This window comes from Marmota flaviventris, chromosome 3 (assembly GCF_047511675.1).
Source record: "Marmota flaviventris isolate mMarFla1 chromosome 3, mMarFla1.hap1, whole genome shotgun sequence".
NCBI lineage: Eukaryota > Metazoa > Chordata > Mammalia > Rodentia > Sciuridae > Marmota > Marmota flaviventris.
Window position 1 is genome coordinate 38,166,436 of NC_092500.1, and position 22,534 is coordinate 38,188,969.

Here is a 22,534-nt window from a genome sequence, read left to right on the forward strand (position 1 = left end):
TCTATTTTGAGATCTATTTTGAAAGTCTCATAAATATTATCTAAGAAGTCTTTAAATGGTCCTAATATCGTCAAATTGGTGATTGAATTTCAACCTATGAAGGGGAGGGGGGCACAAATAGCAGTGTATGATAGAATGTCATTCATTTTTCAATCATTTTTTCATAATTATGCTCTTGTATATTTAAAAGATTAAGAATGATGGCACCTTTAAACAATGTCAAGAGTATTAAATTCATGGAGAAAAATCAGATTATATACACAATCTCAATTAATTCAGAAGCAACTCTTGGATACCTGCCTCACAGGCTCCCCACAGCACTGCCCTCTCTGGGAACTAACAGGCACCTTGGAGTCATGCCTACTTTCTTACCAAAAGAATTGCTTGACTTTTTGCCCTCTGTGCTGCCAAGAGCAGCTAGCAGCCCAAGTAATGGGCAATTGTAAGCAGAGCTCTTCTGGTACCTCCCTTTATAACCTCATCACTATCAAACGTGGGCCCAACTTTTGTCACTCCTGCACTCAACAGTCCTGGCGAGTTTACTAGATAGGTTTCCTTGCCTGTTTGGAATTACCAGTGCTAAGAGGGGCACTTCAGAAGGACACCCAGCTGGGAAGGGTGACTGAAATTGCTGAACTATCCTACAGTACCAGCAACAAGAATAAGAGGCAGGAACCAATGTGCTCTACAAGAAACCCAATCAGATTCTGACCAGTTTCTGTAAAGTAGACCTAGAGGGCTTAGCCCCTTGACCACTAGGGTCACCACATGAGACCCCACAAAGCAAGCTACCTCTCATCACAAGAAAAGGCTCAGCAGTTTCATGGATCCTGAAGAGGCAAGTTGCATATGTTCAAAAAGTTGTAGCTGGTCAAGACAGAAAAACATTGGGATTGAGAAAGAGGGTGGAAACACAGATGCACAAGTTATTCTATGAGTCTGAGTGCCTGAACCAGTTTTCAAGCCATGAAGAGACATAGTTTTCTCAAGGTTAGCTGGTGAAGAGGACATTCCTCAGAAACTCAAGGCATCATGACAGCATCTTCAAACTTCATTCCCACACTCAAAGGGCTACTAAGGAGGTGGCAGAGAAGAGTGTGATGTAGGAAGTGAACTGCTGATGGTTATCAGGAGGATCAGTGACAGGGTGAAGTTTGGAAGCATCAGCTCTCTATTCATGGCATTGAAGGAAGGAAGGATGCCACCTTCCTCTACAGGAGTCACTCTGGAGAAATCATACAGGAACTCTAAGATGTCCCTCTGGACTCCAGAACAAAACATCCTAATCTGCTTTTTTTCTAAGAATAAACAATGCATGACATTTGTGAAGAATATGCAAATTAGTTCATCCAAATCCAAAGAGATTTAAAGTTTATCCATTTGCTCTGAGTTCTGAAGCATTTGATTCCTGCCAACATTACTAGGAGATTGAAGTAGTCCATTTACAAGCCTGAATGGATGAGGACTTGTAGACTTCCTTTTCAGGATGGGAAAGCAAATCCCATCAGGACAGAACAGATGCTGGACCATTCATTCAAAATGGTGATTATGTTGTTGGAGGCACTATTCTCATCATTACTTTCCTAAAGGGAAAATCTGGTGAGTGGTTGACATTAATGTGGACTATGAGTCAGGAGATACTTTGTTTTATAATTTGAGTACACGTCTCACATCCATTTTTTCATTGATGAATTCTCTGAAATAGTATACCTTATTTTGTATTAGATATGATTCTAAACCTCTTATAATCTAGGCAGCAACATTATTAGTGGTGAATTGTGCCACTGTTCCATTTTCTTCCTATACCAGGGACAGTAGGTAAAATAGTATACAACTAACAGTGAATCCAGCATTATATTTTTTAAAAAATTTCCTGTTAACTTTAAAATATATCTAAAATTAAAATTTTTTATTTGCTTTCTTTTACTCCAAATAATTAACACCATCCATATTGTAGCATGAATTAATAATCCATTCTTTTTTGATTGTTATGTACAAGTTGATTATAGAGATATACTACAATTAGTTTATTCATTCACCCGTGATGAACATATGGCCATAAATTATCTCTCCTAGGGGGTTGTGATTTGCTTTTTGACCCATCTCTTTCCATTTTAATCACTGTATGCACTGTAATAGATTTGGTCAGTTGGCTGGAGTTTGCCAAACCCCTACCAAAGGGGCAATATATCAGTAGCTGTGCAACATTGGAAATGCATAAGCTTTTTACTCAGTATTCCACTTCAAAGAACTTGTTATAAAGAGATGATAATCCAAAGTTATTTGTGTTGCAGTACAGGTTATTAGAACACAAAATGGCCCCTCCTTAGAGGACCAGTTAAATGAATTATGATGCATTGAAACTGAAATAATATGAAACTTTAAAAGTGGAATGAATATTAATATATGCTGAGCTGTCACAATTTCCAAGATCACACAAAAAGTAAACAAAACAAAAAAAATAGATTATAAAAGTATATAGTGACTAACAATATTTATTTTTGAAAATCAATAAATACTCTAGGAATGAATACCAAGATGTATTAACAGTGACTGTCCCTTGGTGTAGGGAATTATAAATGACTTTAATTTCTTGCTTGTGTAGTTCTACGTTATACAAAGTTTCTATAGCATATGAACTATTTGTACTTTAAAATCACTCTTAAAAGTATATTTCTTTTATTCCCTTTCTCCCGGATATAATTAACTTAGAAAAAAAGACATTACATGTGAGTTAGTTAAATTTTAAAAAAAAAGATGCCTTGGGTTAATGTGTTCCATCAAGACTAACAGTAGCATTATAAGTTATATAAGGAAATGTTGGAGCCCCTCACAATTGCAACTTCTCAAGTCTAAATTTCTCTGAAATGATTCCATTGACACAAAGGATTTTGTAAGCCAACTAAAGAGATGACTCACAAATTATATCTTAGAGCTTGATTTTTTTTCTCTGAGTATCAGACCTACAGATTCATCTGTTGCTGAACATCTCTCAAAGATCAGAACTCAAATGACATTGTCCAAAATCAAATTCATTACCATTATCTCACCTTTTTTGCCATCATCAAACTGGACCCCCCTCTTTTCTCTTGCCAAGGACCAACCACCACCAAATCCTATTCAATTTACTTCTTGATTGCATTGTTAGCATGTCTTGCCAAACTCTAATAATCTCCTTTTCAACCTTTATGAAGAATTATTAGCTATGAAGTATTAATATCTTGAATGTTATATGGGACATATTTAAACTAGAAATCGATTCCTTGTTATCTATCCTGTATTTTTATTGCTGCATCTGGCAACCTTCTTATTTAGTTATAATAATTTTAATTCAACCAATTGAATAATTAGGTTGGTCTTTAGTAACTGAGTTGAATTTTTTTCAGCAGTTACTTAAACAGCTGATATGACTTCTTGGACAATGACAACATATACCTAATGATTCCAAAATGATTGATTCATTTTCCTGATGAAGCTCTATTGTAAGCAGAAACTGATCATACAACCCTTGCAAACTTTTATGTACACTGGTTAATTTCAAAACTGCTGAGTCAACTGGGGTCCTTCATGAGATTTCATGTCATCTTAATCCAATCAGTTTAAAAAAAAAAAAAAGAGGCTGAACCGAAGCAAATCCTGTTTGAATCTAACCCCAAATAAACAGAGATAATCTAGTCACATTGAATAGTGCTATACTAATTGGAAATGACATCTTCCCAAAATTTTGCTCAAGCATATCCTGTCACAGGGCACTCTGGCTGTATAACAAGAGCAGGGCAGGGAATAACTGCCTTAAGGGAATTCTTCTGGACAACTACAGGAAAAAGATTTCTTCCTGGTAGCTTGGCCACTTGCCACATGGACCCTGTGGAAATGCTCTGTTTCTTGTGGTCTCATTTTTTTTTCTCAAAGTTATTTGTACAAATTAATATGCACTACCTTATGAAAGTTATATGCTTTAAGAACCCATTGGAAATATAAACCAATTATAAAAATAAGTAGTGGAATTAAAGGTTAATTGCCCAGCTTTTAAAAATTAGAGTCATTCTTCAGTTTTATGGTTTCACCACTAATTATTCTGTTATATAAAAGCAGAATAATTAGTGGTGAAACCATAAAACTGAACAAAGTATTTTCTGTTCCCTTTAGAAAATTATGTGGCATAGTCACTTTAATTCACTTAAAACAAGTAATATAAATAACTTCCAGAAATTTCAAAATGGGCAGAGGTTTTGAGGGCTGTGTTCTATATTACACCTGTAGTCCTGAGGCTTCCCTGCTGAGTCCCCACCAAACCAAAAATGAAGGACATGCCATTGACTGTCAGGCACAATGGGGCATGGAGTCATTTTTGTCAAGTGATTTAAGAACACCATTTTTGAGGGTCCCTATTCTCTTCCACATCCTTTAAGAGGTAGAATGCTGCTATAAATATTTCTTAATGTGCCCTTCTTATTGGACTTCATCTGAAAGTGGCATTTTAGAAAACAAAAAAAAAATTATTTTATAACTTGAGTAGGCAAGTTGTTAGATATCCAAGTGGCATCACTTTGTTCAAAATGTATCCTCATCTACTTCTAAATCCAAGCACTGGAGAACACTTGCAATTTGAGACTATATTTTCTTTTAATCTAGTAATACCATTTTTCACATTGATTCACTTTAGCACATGAGACTGGTCACAAAGCGGGGACCGTTCAATTCAGTTTTTCTTCAGCTATCTTTTAGTTAATGTCCTTTAAGGCAAATCATAAATGGCACGCGTCTCTTTGCAGCACGACATCTTCTGAGTCACATCGCTGAGCTTGGATATATACGTGTGGGCTGTAAGAAGTAGACTTGTGGTTTCAGAGTGATTAAGATGGTATCATAGGCAGGACTCCAGACATGCTCAACTCCTCTTTTGCATTCCATCCTTCCTGCTCAGGCCCTACTGACCCGTGAGGCAAGATGAAAGCACCACAAACCAATGAGGAAAAAGCATCACTTAATCAGCATGAAAACACCCAAATCCTCTCTGCTTCAACTCTTTCTGGTAAAACACAGATTGGAGAATGGAGCTTGGGCCCACACATCGAAGTGATCCCTGTCTTTTCCTTTATTCTGAACCTAAGGCATCTGGTTTGGCCTAAGAAAATCGAATGTAAAAGCAAGAGCACTTGCTACATCTGCCCCAAATAGGCAACCCCTATTCAAGACATGGCTATGGAAAGAGAAGATGGTGCACCTCATAGCTGCTAACCAGAGAGAGACCCTACCAGAACCTAATACAGTTAATAGCCTTTACCTAGTACGGTCCTCCAGGTGCTGACCAATCACCCCACCGGGGCAGTGAATAAGCAGGTGTACAGAGGCTATTGTGTGAGGAAGGATAGGAAATTTTTAGTCCCACAGCATCACTTTCAATTTTAACCTTTGAATTCAGTGCTTCCCTTTTTGTTTTTAATTATAAGTAATGCCATCCTATTGATGACTTGGTTGTTAAATGCATCCTGGCAGGACACAATGGAAGGAGACTCTATAGCAAGGCTGATTTCATTTCTTGAATACACTAGTGGTATCAAAGTATGTGCGCTGAGGTTTCCTCTTCGGTGCTGAAAGCAAGGGCTGTGTATAACACTGGACAGTCAAAGGCATTAGCCACTGCATTAGCATAGTTTAAAATGGTAATGATATAATGAAGCTAATTGCCTAAAAGAAAGTCCTTCATGCCCATTATGATTAAAAATTGAAGAGTCCATTTGTCTTCTTCCTAGTTTCATGTGGCTCAGTTATCACAGAACCAAGTGGGGGGAATGTTTCCTCTCCAAGTTCTTGGCCCATTCCTGGAAGAAATGTTAGTAGCCATGTTGATTTTACCAGTGATACCATCAGACATCTTCCTTAATGGCCGAATCCTCTCTTTAAGTCATTCAACCTAATAGAGATAGCCTTTGCTTATTTATATCTCTCAGTATTTTTTTTCTGTCCAATGAAAGGCATGTTTCATTAAAAGGGATGATTAAAGAGAGAAGTACAGAAAGAAGTTACTCTGGAATTTTATCTTTCTTGGATTTTTTTCTGAATTGATTTGAGTTTTGATGGGCCCACTCTAGTAGAAATGATTTGTAAACAGTGTGTGCCATTTAATTTAACTTAATTTTATTTCGCAAACATTGAATTTCATATCCTAAACTCTTTAGTTTGTAGGAAATCTAATACTGGGATTTTGCACATGTTTTCCACAGTTGCAAAACATGAAAATACACATGAAAGATAAATTGGCAGCTATAGCTTGAATAAAATTTACAGGAGCTGCCATTTTTTGTTCAAAATATGATAAGAAATTCAAAACAAAAATTAGATACTTTTGGGAATATCACTTCCTGTAGATGAAATAATTTTCCAGTTGATCTGAAATAATTTCTACAAAACATCCTAAAATAAGTTTTTGGCGATTCAAGCTGTATTTCTATTTTATTCTAGTCGTATCAAGTATACTATGCATATTCACATCAGAGTGCTTGATTCGTAGACATAGACTTCATTCCGCTGAATGCAATTAAATTTAAAGCCATAAATGACTACAAATTCATTTTAGATACCTCCCCTGGCCTAAAATCTGCTTTCAGAAAACCTGCAGTGTTTTTATTAAATTATATTAAATATATCATGGCACAGTATTGTGAATGTGGTCCAACTGCTCAGGTGCCATATAATTATAAAATAATATGAGAGTTATAATCTTTATTTTTAATATTGAAAAGTTATTAACTTTAAAGTTAGATAACACACTGAATAATATTTTTATTCAACTTGTGTAATCCATTTAAAAATTACAGATAGATACAGATGTCAATCTTAATTCTTATGTTTCTGTTATGTTAAAAGAAGTCATTCTTACTTATTTTGTAATAAAACCATACATATAATAAGCCATAATGCACTTTATAATGTGCTAAGATTTGGACCATATCATTTTCCCATGTGACTTTTGTTTCTCGTTGTTTCTCCTGTTAATGCTGAATATATATGGCTTTCTACTTTTTTCCGTCTTGAGATGATTTGGACTAATATCATTTTCATTTTTCACAAAGTTGCTGAAAGGTTTGTTTGTATTTCCAATTCACTGATATAAAAGGGCTTATCTGATCCTAAGTGTAATTTTATTGACATTTTAGTTAACAGTCTATCAATAAAATCTCTGGAGCACCCTATATTCAAAAGAGATGCTCCCATCCATTAAAGCATATCTGTTGCTTTGCACATTCCTAAAATTTGAGGGGTAGGGGTTAATGTTATTTTTAATACATTAAATACTTGCTTAGATATATGAAAATCTTCATGTTTCAAAATCCTTACTTTCAGTTTCCAAAACTATGATTTAATTTCTGAATGCCTTCATCTCTTAAAAAATCCTTCTTGCTTTCCCATCTGTCTTTGGCTTTTGGTTTGGTTTGGATTGGTTTGGTACTGGGGATTGAACCTAAAGGCATTTTACAACTGACCCACATCCCTAGCCCTTTTATTATTTATTTTGAGACAGGGTCTCACTAAGTTGCTGAGGCTGGCCTTGAACTTGCAATCCTCCTGCCTCAGCCTCCCAAGTTGCTGAGATTACAGGTATGTGACCACTGCACCCAGCAGCTTTCCCATCCCTTAAAAAATATTTTCTGCTTTATTAAAAATCAAGCAGTTGAATTATAATTTATATACTGAAATATTTCCCCATTTTAGTATACTGTTCTAAGAAATTGCAGAGTCATGTACAGGGATAAAATCAGCACCATTATCAAGATATAGAACACTTCTGACACACTGCAAACTTTTGTCAGGCGATTTCCACCTTTAAATTATGGTGGAGATAGATTTGATATGCTTTTAGTCCCTATAGTTTCACCCTTCCCAGAGTGTCATATAAATGAAATCATAGAATCTGGCTTCTTTCACTCAGCGACACGCATTTGAGATTTGTTCATTTTGCTGTATGCATGAGCTGTCTGTTCCTTTTTATTGCCAAGTACTATTCCATTTTACATACCTGCCTTCATTAGCATATTTGTTCACAACTGAAGGATATTTGGATTGTTTCTAGTTTGAACAAATTATGAATAAAGTTTCTGTGTGCGTCTTGTTTTGTATGAATATAACTTTTGTATTTATCTCAGATGAATAGCTTCAAGTAGAGGAATGAATCTTATAGAAAATGTACATTTTTCTCCATAGAAAATTGTTTTTCTGATTTCTCAAGTAGCTGTACCATTTCATATTTTTACCAGCAATGTATGAAACTTTCATTTGTTCAAAATTCTCACCTACACTAGATATTATCAGTAGGTTTAAAAAAAATACCTACACAGTCTAATAAGTGTGTAGGTGAATCTGATTGTAGTTACCATTTGAATTTCTCCGGTGACTATCTTCCTATATTTGCCACCCGTGTCTTCCTCGATGATGTACCTATTCAAATACTTTATCCAGTTTGTCATATGATTCCTTTCTGATTATTAACTTCTATGAGTTCTTCATAGATTCTGGATATGAAATTTTTATCAGGCATTTTGCAAACATTTTCTACTACTCAACTTATCTTCTCATTTTCTTAACACTGTTTTCAAAGAGTAAGTTTCTGCTTTTCATTAAAACTATGATTTTCGTCTGTCCTCAGATTCTAAGTCCCTCATATTAAAAAATTTGCACTAATTTCTAATGGACGTAATTATAACTTCCAGAGTTGGAGGGAGTAGAAGAAAAGAAACTAAAGATAGCCTAGTTCTGTATAAAATTTACTTGAAAAAATATAGCAATCAGGAACTCTTTTGGCTGTGCAAGTAGCAGAAAATCCAATTTCACTGGCTTCAGCAAACAGGACTACTTTTCTTCATTACAAGTGGAGAGACAGTCAACTATTTGCACAGATACAGGAACCCCAGGTAATCAGAACTGATGAATATGCACTTCCGTGGCCTTTCCCTGGAAGTTGGAGGTTGCAACCATAGCTGATTATATATATACACTCAGGACCAGAAGTAGAAGATGAGGGCAATACTTTCCCAGAAGCTTCTCACCTAATTCCAATTGAATGCTCATCAGACAGAACTGGGACATGTGACCAGTGAGAGAACATGTGACCAACTAAAAGGAGGGGACTGAAAATGGGGATTGTGTGAGGGGAGTCTACCTAGGGTCTACCTCTCATAGAAAATTTTAAATAACATCAAAGTACAGCGTGCAATAAAAGTATTGTACGAAAGTAGAAGATAGGACATTCAAAATCTAGTTTTAAAATTAAAAAAAATATTAAACTTGTTGCCTGCTGAGCAACCTTCTAAAGGCATCATTCTGGTGGCATCTCAGCTGTGCATGAAGTTGAAATAAACAGAAATAACAGCTATTATAACTATTACAATAAGAACATAAAAAGAATAAAGGTTGCATTTCATAAGGCCATGTGCCTTATTCTTTTTGACTCCCTCTTTATAGATGACGTTTTACATAATAGAAAACTTAGGTTATGCAGATGGTAGGTTGTTGGAAGTTTGATAGAAAGGGGATCCAGGATGAGACACTCATGATTTGACATCCCTTCCCTGTCTCTCTGTTCCAATTAGGATTTTCAAGATCAGGAACTGTACACTGGAAAATTCATTTTGTGATATTGTCTGGCTTTTGTATAAATTACACTTCAAAAACAGAAATCGTCTCATACTAGAATTTTAGTTGTTTAGCTCAACTCTATCTAAATGGGAATGCTGTTGCAAACTTGGTAAATAAATTAAAGTCAAAGTGGAGATTTGACTTCATTTATACTTGCTCATCACTCAGTGATACAATTTTCATCCCCCCCCCCAAAAAAAGGTAGTTCATTCGCTTCTTAGTATAAAGAAAAGCAAAGTGTAAGTCACCTAAATGTTTTCAAATAGCCTTTCCACAGTGAAAATTAATGTTCTTTGGAAGTTTTAGAAACAGATTTTTTTTCTTTCATAATTTAGACCAGATGCCTAACATATAGACTAGAATAATTCTAAAATGAATGTTGGCTGAACAATTGAATAAATGAACTTTCTGAATCAACTCACTACAGTTCCATTGCCCTCACTTTTATCTTTGTAAAATTTCACTGGCTTTCAATAAATTCTAAATACAGAAAATGTGATTGAATTTGTGAAATTTATCCAAGGTTGGGAAATTACTGCTGCTGAAATGTGAGGTAAAGACACAGTACTAGAGTTTCTGTCAATAGCTAAACAAGTTCTAGGAATTAAACCTTTCCTGTCCAGTGGAATATGCTGAGAACTGCTGTGGATGACATTTATCATACATCTGGGACCCAAAGGATTCAGGAGATGCCAAGCCCCACTTCCCCTGAGGCTCATACAACCATTTCCTCTTTTTACTTGAAGAACTTTATCAGGATATCTTATAAAATATTTTAGCTTTCCATAACAATTTTCTTCACAATCTTACAAATACTTTTATAACTGTCCTTTAAAAGTAAGATAGTCAAGGATCCATGTTGTCTCTTAGACAACAGGAGCTCATAAGGTGACACAGCTAACGGAAACAGAATTAACATCTCCAGGCTTTGTCCTGACTCTGGGAACAGACTATGTCCCCTTCATCTCACATATAAAGATGAAGGGATCAGAATCCATTTTATTTTATAGGAAAAAAAGATGGATAATAATATGGGGTTTATTTCACTGAACTTTGGCATCTTATACTGAAGGGAGAGATTAAAGTATTATTTCACTTTCATCTGAAGTGATGAATTTGTTAGTTTCAGAATGGTGACCTTGTATACTTGCAGCCACCACTTGTTTAACATTTACCACTATACATATACATATGTTACTTGATAAATTTTATATACTTTATTACATATGATAAAACTTCATAGGTAATTTTATTCAAAATACAAAGAAATGTTTGTTACATTTGCATATCTTTACACATGCTACCCAAATACTAGTGATCTGTTGCTGTCTTCACATAAGAGTATGTGAATGATAAGCTGTTAGAAATAAACAAGCTCATAGATATAAAATACTTAACATTACATTTAGTCCAAGTCCTCATTAAATGCACATGAAAATCATGATAATTTACTCCAACAATGATTGAACATTTACAAGAATCCTTAGTGCTATACAAGTGTGTTTTTGTGGCTTACTAATTGTTGCGTATTAGAAGAGAAGGTGAAGCTTGATTCCTTTGATCAGGATTTCTCAACTTGATCACTACAGATAGATAGCCACATTGTTCCTTGCTCTGGGGGGCTTCCCTGTGCACTGTAGAATGCAGGACCCCTGGGCTATCACATACTAGACAGCCACAGCACTATCTTCCTCCCTATTTGTGACGAACAAAAATGTCTCCAGGCATTGCTGCATGTCTCCTAGAGGACAAAATTGCTCTTAGTTGAAAACTATAGTCTTTGATCAATTCTTTGTAAACAATGTTCATGGAATACTGGTCTAGTGAAATTCTCCACTAAAAACTCCCAGAGTCAGATGAGATGAGAAGCATTTAAAAACAATTTAACAGCAATAATAATAATAACGTTATTTTTTGGTTAGCTTATTACATGTGACAAATTGTTCTGTTCTTACTAAATCCTTATAAAAGACTGAGTTATTATTGTAAGGCACATTTTTCATATGAGCAAATGGAGCCCCAGAGAAATCAAGGGCTTAAACTGACCACCATCATAAAATTAGAAAGTGGCACACCAGAGTTTGTTTCTGAGCCACCTCCAGAGAGTGTGCAGTTATCAAGACACTATTGTCCCCTGCATATCCAGCTTAACTGAACATTCAAATTGGGATGTTAAGAATAATTATTCTTAATTTGTGATATTTATTAGGTATTTATCTCAAGCACTTACAAAATTACCTTTTGTCTTAATCAGTTGATGACAACCTCCTAATTATTTGCTAAATGGTTGTCCTCATAAACATCTTTGGATGCAAGCAACGTAGTCACTTTCCCTGAAAAAAAAATCAATCAAAATAACCTCAGATAAATTCAGATGGCCAGGAACTGAGGAGGGAGAAACTCACTTTGCTTTAGGAAAGCAGAGAACATTTAACAGGGAGATAATATTTGAATTGGGCCTTTAATCATCCTGTTAAAGTTGGATGACTAAGTGTCTGCCAGGTGGAATGGCATTTTAATCAGAGTAAACAGGATATACAAAGGACAACTGTAAGGGTTTGATATGCTTGGGGAATGGTAGGAGCCAAGGACAGGAGGTAGGAAAATAAGACTAGAGGGAAGGTTGGGGTCTTCGTTGTTATTTCTGCCTGATCCCCACAGGCATTTGACTCTGTCTCTTTAACTCTTAACAGCAGCAGACGGTTGAGAGCACAGTAGTGACATGGTCAGGTAGATACTTAACAATGTAGCTAAAGTGGATGGTGTTTGGTGGTAGGAGCCCCCATGAACTCTAAGGCAGCACTTTCAACAAGAGATAGTGAGGTAGGGTAGAGCAAGGGGTTGGGTATGAGAGAGGTTATTAAAATGAAGGATAGGGAAAATCCTCCTCTAACATGGGCTTTTAGAAGAAATAAGTAGAATTTATTTGTTTCCTTTATATTAATCTTATTTTAAGTGCTTAACTCAAAAGCTAATTCAAAATTTGATTAATTCATCCATATAACAATCATGTATTGAGTATCTAGGGCCAAGCTAGTTCTATGAGACAAAACAATGCACTTTCAAGGAACTAATGGAAATGACTTGATAGCTATTCTGGCAGGAGAATTTTCGGTAACCTACTATAGATTCTACAGATGATCGTCTGGAAGCAGTTCTCATCCCCATTTGGATTTGCCATAGAAATTGAAAATTAAAATTGTTTGGTTCAGAGCTACAGGAATTGTATTCCTTCCATTTTGGTCCAGACCATTGTCTGCATTTCTGTCTAACTATGTCACCTGGGAATGATGAGTCAGCATTTGTGGAGATTCAACCAGATGTTGAATCTCCACAAATGAATGTTGAAATGTTGAGAAGACAGTGGCCCTAGATACCCATACATGATTGTTATATGGATGAATTAATCAAATTTTGAATTCACTTTTAAGCATTTAAAATAAGATTAATATAAAGGAAAAATACCCCTTCAAGCCTTCAATAACAATTTTTCTATTTCATTCCTTACTGCAATAGCAAATGGATCATGCCCCAAACTACTCTAGCATAATACCCAAAATGGACTTTTACCTCTATGTGTTACGCAATAGATTCTTATGACTTTATTATTTAAATTCAAAATTATCATACAATCCTACATATTTTACCATGTTATTTTTTTCCAAATGTCTTCCTCAAACTAGACCTTACTTCAGTTTATTTAAAATGACGCATTTTATTTTACCACTGATATAGATTTTATAATCCCACCCCTCTATGTTTAGAAGGAATGTTTCAATAATGTTTAGAAATTATGTTTCAATAATTTTTATAGTTGTGACTAAAGCCATAAACAGTATTCTTATCCTACTAAATTGATAATCTTTATCCACTTTTCAGATGGGCAGATAGAAGGTCAGTACAGTAAAACAAGATCTCATAGTTCCCCAACTGTACTATAAAGATCAAACTTGGGTCTGCAAACAGAAAAAAAACTGTGTGTTTTCTATGACATCCTTCTTTTTTATTATTTTATTTTATTTTTTAGTTTTCGGTGGACACAACATCTTTATTTTATTTTTATATGGTGTTGAGGATCGAACCCAGCACCCTGTGCATGCCAGGCGAGCGCACTACTGCTTGAGCCACATCCCCAGCCCTATGACATCCTTCTTTATACATATTTTACCACTTTTATATTTCAGCTGAATTTTCACATGAACTATAGCTGACATGTTGCCCCATGTTGCTAGTTCTAAGGATCTCTTACTTACCTGTGTTCTGGAATACCATTGTTATCTCTGGGTTAAAAGACTAATTGATGGCCTTACTTGCTTATATTAAAAAAAAAAATAGATTGACAGGGCAGATTAAATTATAAATATTCAAAGTTATTTTTGTATATCATTAATAGTAACATATCTTCCAACACATTGTGGCTTGGGCCAAGAAACAGACACTGCTACCTTAGCTTTGTGGAATATCACTTTAGAAAACTTTTCACAGGGCTGGGATTGTGGCTCAGTGGCAGAGTGCTTGCCTTGCACGTATGAGGCACTAGGTTTGGTCCTCAGCACCACATAAAAAAAAATAAACAAAATGAAGGTATTATGTCTGTCTACATCTAAAAATATATTTTTTTAAAAAAGAAAACTACTCACAAAATATTTCAAGATCCAAGAAATAATGATGTACATAACCTTTGTCACTAATTGTAGAGCTAGAGCTATATGCAATGGTAAAAATCTTTACTCACCATGGTTTTTTTTTTAACCAAATATAAACGTTTTTACTTTGATAAACATGGACAAATTCAAAACTTCTAAATAAATGTCATTGCCTCTCCTGCCTGGACACCTTCCCCACTGCAAAATAGGAGATACATTTGGTCCAAATCATCAGGATAATTGATTCAGACCTGTTTCATTTGTGATAGGGAACTTTAGTCCCAGAATAAAAATCTAATGTTCTATCTGCTATGAAAGAATTAATAGTCTTATTATTTCTTACACGCTCTTTTTTTATGTGAACATTTTAGGTATATCAATACATGCATGAAACGATAACTGTTAATGGCTGTCCAGAATTCCGTGCAAGGGCCACAGCAAAGGTAAGGCTTGAGTAACTTTAAAAATATACTTGACCACAGTGATCTAGTAATTGACTGTGCGCGTGTGTGTTTCAGGTATTCTCGTGTGTACACTGTAAGAGAATTTAGACATCAGTGGCAGCCCAGAGTCTAGAACCAGTACTACTTCCCAGGTAAAAATCCTAATGGAAAATTGAACGTTTCTGCTGCTTCTGTAGCTTAAGAAAGGAGAATGATTTCATTAAACTCACTGAATGTCCATTTGGCACAAGCAAATCTCCTGGCTCATTGTATAAAATACTACGTGGTTTTCTAACACATTCCTCTGCTCCAAAAGAACCTATATCCTACTCAGTGTATGAAGATTCCTTTGCTCAGGTCTAAAGACCTAAAAAGAAGTTATGTATGACAGTAACTCACCTGCACCCACTGATGTATAATCTTCTTTGTATTCAGCAGAGCAGTGGGTAACTTGCTGAAAGAATGTGGCATTTACCTAAAGGGAAGACCTGTCACATTTTGTGGTAGTGACCACTGTGCACTTTAAAAACCCAAAATCCAGACGTTACAGAGACCCTAGTAATAAAAATGCTACAGCCATAGGATCATGAAATTTTCTGGAATCTCTACCATTAGGAAACAGTTTTAATCTAAAATCACTGATGCAATTCACATTTCACAAATACAGAAATGTTATAATAGAACATGACTTGCTTTTTAAAGACTTTTCTCTTTCTAATAATGTATGAGCACTAAGAACCAGTGAAAATAATCAGAATTTTCCATTTAATTCTTTTTTTTGTTACATCACCTGTTTTTTTATTTCTCTTCTGATTTTTTAGTTTTCATTTTGTAACTGAACACTGTAGATTTGTACTTTTTTTTTCCTAACCCAGGCTAAAAAAGGGTATTATTACCATTACATCATGCTTTGCTTGTACTGAAGTGGAACACGCACAGAAAAATGATCCCTACATGGTTTAATTAAGGGGAAAGTGAATTATGTAGTGTTTTACCATTCTCATTTCTTATTCATGTAGAACAGCAGGAGAGCAGCATAATGTTGCAATAGCACAATATTTTCTGGTTGTTTCTGGGCTGTCTGCATTGCATCCATGTCAGCCATTAAAACCTATGCATGACAACAAGGTTTGCATGAGCAAATGCATGTAGCTAAAAACAAGCCATTATTTCCATATCATTCACTATCTTTCACTAAATGCAGGCAGTAGCATAATGCTAAATTGATGTGATAATGCTGTGTGTGGAAAAAGAATGTACAGTAGTTGGGAATCAATATTTTTACAGGATTGAGTAAATCACTTTATAGTAAGTATCTAATCAACTGTGGTTAAGTCAGGCTAATGGAAGTGGAAAAAAAGAAGCAGGCAGAGAATCTTTTCCTGATTGAAACTACTCAAATGCTGTTATTTTATTCCTATGTGGGGTGGGAACTAATGGTAAGTTGTTTTCTGGAACTTCTTTAAGGAAATTAATGTATGAATTTTAAAATAAAATTTTGTTCATGTTAAATGATGTTTTGTACATCCAGGTAGAAAGCCATGAAACTACTCATTTTGCCTGTTACCATAGTAGTTGAAATATTAATGTAGGGGAAAAAAATCTTCTGCCAGATAAGTGATCTCCCATAATAATACAGAATATTGGTATGAATAATAATAATAATCTGAGTTCATTATTTAATTTTAATTTGTATTTTCTTTTAGATATGCTCAGTTAAAAAAAAAAACTTTAAGTTTATTAAACCAGTGATCTGGCAATAGCAAATTACATATATATTCCCAAGAGTATACACGTGTAAATGCTCTTTAGATTATTGAATATTTATAAGCATTCATGTGCAAGCATCAGGGTAGACTGTGTGTCTTTTAAAAAAATGCAAGACATAATCTGTCATTAAGGTGCTCATAGTCAACATATGTACAAAATACTTTTAATACTAGGTAGTATATGTACCAAAACTATTTGGAGCCCAGGAATAGGAGTATTTGCATAAGTGAGCTAGCTACCTTAAGTGATATAGTAGATAAGCTTTATAAGCTTGAAAACAGCTGGGTGGGGTTTGCCAAAGAAAGGAATCCTAGATGGCATCTAAATGAAGACAGGCCCCTCCCTTCTGGGTTTCTCTTTCACAGGAAAATGCCAAAAAAAAAAAATTAAGATGTTGTGTGAGTTGCCCCCTACAAACACATTAGCTTTCTTTCCCTCATTTTATTACCAAAAGACCATCTTTTCTTTCAGGCCACAGTTGCAGCCTTTGCAGCTAGTGAAGGCCACTCCCACCCTCGGGTAGTCGAACTGCCAAAGACTGATGAAGGCCTTGGTTTTAACGTGATGGGAGGAAAGGAGCAAAATTCTCCCATTTATATCTCTCGCATCATTCCTGGAGGGGTGGCTGAAAGACACGGAGGCCTCAAAAGAGGAGACCAGCTGCTATCGGTGAATGGAGTGGTATGTTCATAAAATAATCAGAGATTTTTCTCCCTAAGTATGTTCTTTTCTTTTTTTTTTTTTCTGCTATTGCTAAAGTCATTGTCGAAATTCTAGAACAGATCTTAATTTTGATTCCAACCAGTTTCCTAAGGTTTGATGGACCTTAAACCTATAAGAGTGGTAATTTTATATTTTTATGTCTCATCTTTATCTTGTTCAAATATGATCAATATCAGCTAGTAGAAAAATCATCCCAAGAAATTATCCAAACTTATGGAATTTTTCCCCCAAAGAACTATTGTTGATTAATGTTTAGAATAACATAATAATTTCAAGGTACTTTTTATTTTAAGTTTCTGTAGCAAACGCACATATTTTAAAAACAAAGAGAGAGCTGGGCATGGTGGCATATGCCTGAAATCCCAGCAACTCTGGAGGCAGAGGCAGGAGGATTGCAAGTTCAAGGCCAGCCTTGGCAACTTAGCAATGCCCTCAGTAACTTAGTAAGACCCTGTCTCAAAAGAAAAAATAAAAAGGACAGGGGATGTGGCTCAGGTTTTAGAGCACCCCTGGGTTTGATCCCTGGTGCAAATAATAATAATAATAATAATAATAATAATAATAATAATAATAATAATAAAAAATTAAGAATAAAACATCTTACTTTATACTCTATATGTGCTGTTCAGTTTAAGAAGGATACTTTTTGTTACTAAGGATTGAACCCAGGGTGCTTTATCACTGAGCTACATCCACAACCTTTTATATTTTTTGTTTTGAGACAGGGTCTTGCTAAGTTGCTGAGGCTAGTAGTGAATTTGTGTTCCTCCTGCCTGCCTCAACCACCCAAATTGCTGAGATTATAGCCATTACTGTACCTCAAAAGAGGAAATACAAGAAAAGGAAAATACACTCAATTTTTAAGCCATGTCTATAACTGTAAAATAATACATACGTAGTAGCTCCCTCCGCCATAAAGTTTGGTCACATTATCTCTGCATTTTATAATACTTTTCCAATGGAATTAAATTCAAATATATGTTTTAAATTGAACATACAAATGTACATTTGTTTCAAAGCTTCATATTCTTTGGATGTAGTTCTGCCACATGGCATCCAAATAACGAGTTGCTAAAGAAATAGCTTCATATGAATACATAGCTCTCTCTAACTTCCACTTATGTATAAATAACCTAAAAGCATAAATTTCAGAAATATAAATAAGAATATATTAATGTTTACTTATCCATTAGTCTAAGATCTTTCCTCTAAGAACTTAAGATTTGATATATAAGCTAGATGGTTAAGATTTAATATTTAAGCTAGATGGTTCTTTATAGCCATATTTATTTATGCTTAGAATACAATATCCAATATAAAATGTATTTAGAATGCAATATTTTATTGGTAACAATAGAGTAAAATTCTTCCATATTTATATCTTAAATTTTGCTGTTTACTTTTAGCCTGGCAAGTGGTTTCATACAACCAAAAAAATATTCATTTAACTTGGTTTTTCTTTAATGCACATCAAAATTATCAATCCACAAACAGTTTATATCATTTCAGTATTCTAATTCTAAAATGCTTTGAGAGAAGTTTATTATTATTATTATGATTGGTCTTGTGATAGTATTACTTTTTCAAAGCATGTTCCAGTGACAATTTTAGAGCCAAAATTTCTGGTAGAGGGCTCTCAGATCTGGGGCATACAAGTGTGGCACACAGTAATCTATGCCTTGGGATATAAATTTATGACTTCTCTGAGTATATTGAGTAGGCCAAAAGAAGGTATAGGTTTAAAAACAGTATGAAAAAATAACAAAAAATACTGAAATATAATAATTATAATTGTACAAAGCAACAATAACTATATAGGATTGCAATTTAATAGGTAATTGACTTTGGGCTATCAAGGGAGCTGAAAAGCCTCTATTCGACCCACACATTCACAGGGAACATAGCTATAAGCATTACACTCATCCATTCCTTGCAGTGACCTTGTAGTGAACCTGGGAGGTGGCAGGGAAAATTGAAGCAATGGAATCAAACAGATGGGGTTCTAACCATTCCATATCCCTATGATTATGGGTTAATCTCCTCTGAACCTGAGTTTCCCTATCTGGGAAAGAGAAATAGTAAATCATTTCAAGGGCACTGATAAAAATTGCAGTGAGGCAAAATGTTCATTACGAAGAGTCCTGTAATAGTATGGTCACACTCAACTCAGATGGGCAAGAGTGGCTACTGAAGAAGTTGAGGTGGGTGAGGCACAACAATCCCAATGATATAATTTTTGCTATTTATATTAAAAGAAAGACTTAAAGCAAATTCTTCTCCACATATAGGTAGATGTTAGCATATATGTATTAGCAAGAAGGTAGTAATGGACTCTTACAACCTCTTCTGTAAATTTGATGACATTCCACTCTGTCCATTCATAACCTTGGAGAAAAATATTCTCTTGAGTCAGGTAAGACAACATAACAGGTTCAGGGATTTTTACTCATATATTCAGCCTCAAAGACCAGAAATTCAATCAAACTAACAGTTGGAAATAGGATGGCTTAATGACAGAACTTTAGCCCCATCCCACCTATTCCTGCCCCTCTAATCCTTTGGTACAGGTTATAGGCATCCTTGAGATTTTTCCACCGTGTGCATGCAAAGGTGAAAAATATTTTTATACTACCAAAATATTTTTGTACTACCATATATTTAAATCTATAGTTTTGCCAATTAACTTCTATAAATTATAACACATCATGCTGGTTAATCAGTTACTAAAAGAAAATCATTTGCTAAACATCATTTATTCATTGAAATAAGTATAACAAACACTCATGTGGTGGACACAGCTAAAGTACTGCCTTTCTGATATAAGGCTGGCCGACCACCCTAGACTGATTTATTAAGCTCCTAAAATTTCATCTTAGAATATTGCACCTCTGTATGACGATGTAAGCTGCATACATTAAACTGTTTAAAAGTAAGTTATATACATTTTAACAGCAGATGTTCATCAAAAAGTAGTTTTCTGTAAATGAGAAACTTCAGGACCCAGAATTTATTCATAGTCACACAAATAGTAATTAATGTGTAATAGTTAATTCAATTCTAGGAATCTGGGCTTTTAATAACAGTTAAAAGTCCAACAGTATTTTCAGGGTAAATAATCCAGGAAAGTAGCAGTATTTAGTGGGAAAAAAGATTATTCTACAATGAAATTAATGTTAGGCCTTGTAATAGAAAGGCAAAAAAAAAAAAAAGACAAGCAAATGATTGAATAATTTTTATTTTTTCTTTGAAATAAGGTACCATTTGGGGAGATTAAGATTTTTTTTTTCATGGCATTGTAAACGTGCCCTTCTAAATTGAGAACAAATTTTGAAGGAAATGAAGCAAAGCTACTTCAGCATAAGTACTCTGGGGATAATTCCCAACTGTCCCACTTAAAAATAAAGAAATTAGTCCATGGACATTTAAACATCTGGAGAGACATCTTAAGTGGTATCCTGATCATTTTTGTTTGTTTCTTTTTATATCCTGACTGCATATAAAAAGGATATATCATGAATCTTCTGAAAAAATAGTAGCATGTTAACATAGAACTGTTAACATGGAGTGCTAGGTAATAAAGTAGGATGGAAAGGGGGAAAATAAATAAATAGAAATAAAGAAATGATACAGCAATTGAGAAATTGATTTTTTTTTTCTTTGAGCTTCTTATGAGTCAAAACAGAAGGAAATTCAGACCAGCTCAGCTATCATTGGGAGAGAATTTTTTTTTCCTATTCCTGGGCTCCAAGAGAAATTTCCCAGGGGATTTTTACAAATGAGACATTGAATCACCTAATACAATTTTACACAAAAAACAGAGGCCTTTTTTGTATGGCTACTTCTTATGTAATCCTCAGTGAAAACTTACAGCTGAATACTGAATAAAATTTAACATTAATAGGAGGTCAAAATGCTAGGGTTTGAATTTATAGCTTTCTAATGATCTCCTTTTCACCCTTTTATACTCAAGTGTTTTCTCAGCAATTTTTAGAAAAGTCTGAAGGACTAATTTGAAGGTTCCAGCCAATGTGGAGCCAGCAGGAACAGTAAATATATTTAGTGATAGAGTCAAGATATTAAAAATCTCAATTGAATGGTACAATAGGCCCAACTTTTTAAGAATCTACATGAAGTCCTGCTCTTGTGCCCAGAAAACTAGCTGTATATGTGCAGAATCAGGGAGTAGTGGCTAGACATCAAAGCTTGAAAATAAAAATCCTGGGGCTCTCAACCAATTTCAAGAATAATATAAGGCAAGTTGGGGCAGAGGAGGCAAAAAAAAAATTAATGTGATTGTAGGGCATTTATACAATCCTATATTTTATATAGAATATAAGAGATTGACCCAGTTCTTGAATGTACTGTTTAGCCCCCACCCTACTGGATTCTAATCCAGTAAACACAAGCACAGGTCAGTCTATTATATGAGAACATGTTAAAGAAGGACTTGGTTTTGAGTGGCTTGAGTGGAAAAGAGTCTACTTAGGGGAATGATGACTGTCTTCAGTTGTTCAGCATTGTGCAAGGCCAGATGGCAGAATCAAGACCAATGAGGGGAAGGTCACAGGAAATGCAAATTTCAATTCATTACAATAAAGAGCTTTTAAACAAGTTGGGCTGTCTAAACAGAGAATGACTGAATTGTAAAGTGTTATGTGACCATCACAAAGTTTGAATCAGAGATTACGCTGTCTGACCTAGTATTTCAAATACATGTGCCATGTAGAGAGTTGGAAAAGTTGACCTGAGGTACCTTCTGTAATTTTACGTCATTGAATGGAGTTTTGCTGAAGCTACTGTATATCATGACCCCACCACTACACACACACTACCTTACACTCTGAGGTAAAAGAGTAGGTTCCACCTACTATCCTTATGCCGTATTCATGAGACATTTTTTTCTTGAATGTCAACTACAATTTAGTTCTTTACAGTTTTTATTAAGAGTGTTTACATGACATTCTCTCATTTGTTCCTCAAAACAGTCTTATGAAATTTATAAGGCCATAGTTCTCTCTATATATAGATAGATAGATAGATAGACGTATCATGAATTTATATATAGATATAAATATAGATATAGATATAGATATAGATATCGCTCCCCTCTCCCCCCACAACCCCCCTCTCTCTCTCTCTCTCTCACACACACACACACACACACACACTGATGGATACACTTCAATATATACACTGGCATTGAATTACAATCCTTATTATGATCATAGTTGATATTTACCAAATGCAAAAAAAAAAAAAAACAAACTTGTCCTTTAAAAACCAATCCCAGTAGAATCTGAATAAATTCTGTGGATT

At 34.8% G+C, this 22,534-nt stretch overlaps 1 protein-coding gene across 1 annotated transcript in view; it reads left to right on the top strand.

Annotated features, from left to right (window-relative positions):
- Lin7a (lin-7 homolog A, crumbs cell polarity complex component) overlaps nucleotides 1-22,534 on the top strand; it is a 127,904-nt gene that overhangs the window by 75,500 nt on the left and 29,870 nt on the right. Inside the window, exons 3-4 of the mRNA XM_027929456.2 lie at nucleotides 14,654-14,725; nucleotides 16,967-17,176. Of these exons, the coding sequence (XP_027785257.1) occupies nucleotides 14,654-14,725; nucleotides 16,967-17,176 (282 nt within the window). The remainder of the gene's footprint in view (nucleotides 1-14,653; nucleotides 14,726-16,966; nucleotides 17,177-22,534) is intronic.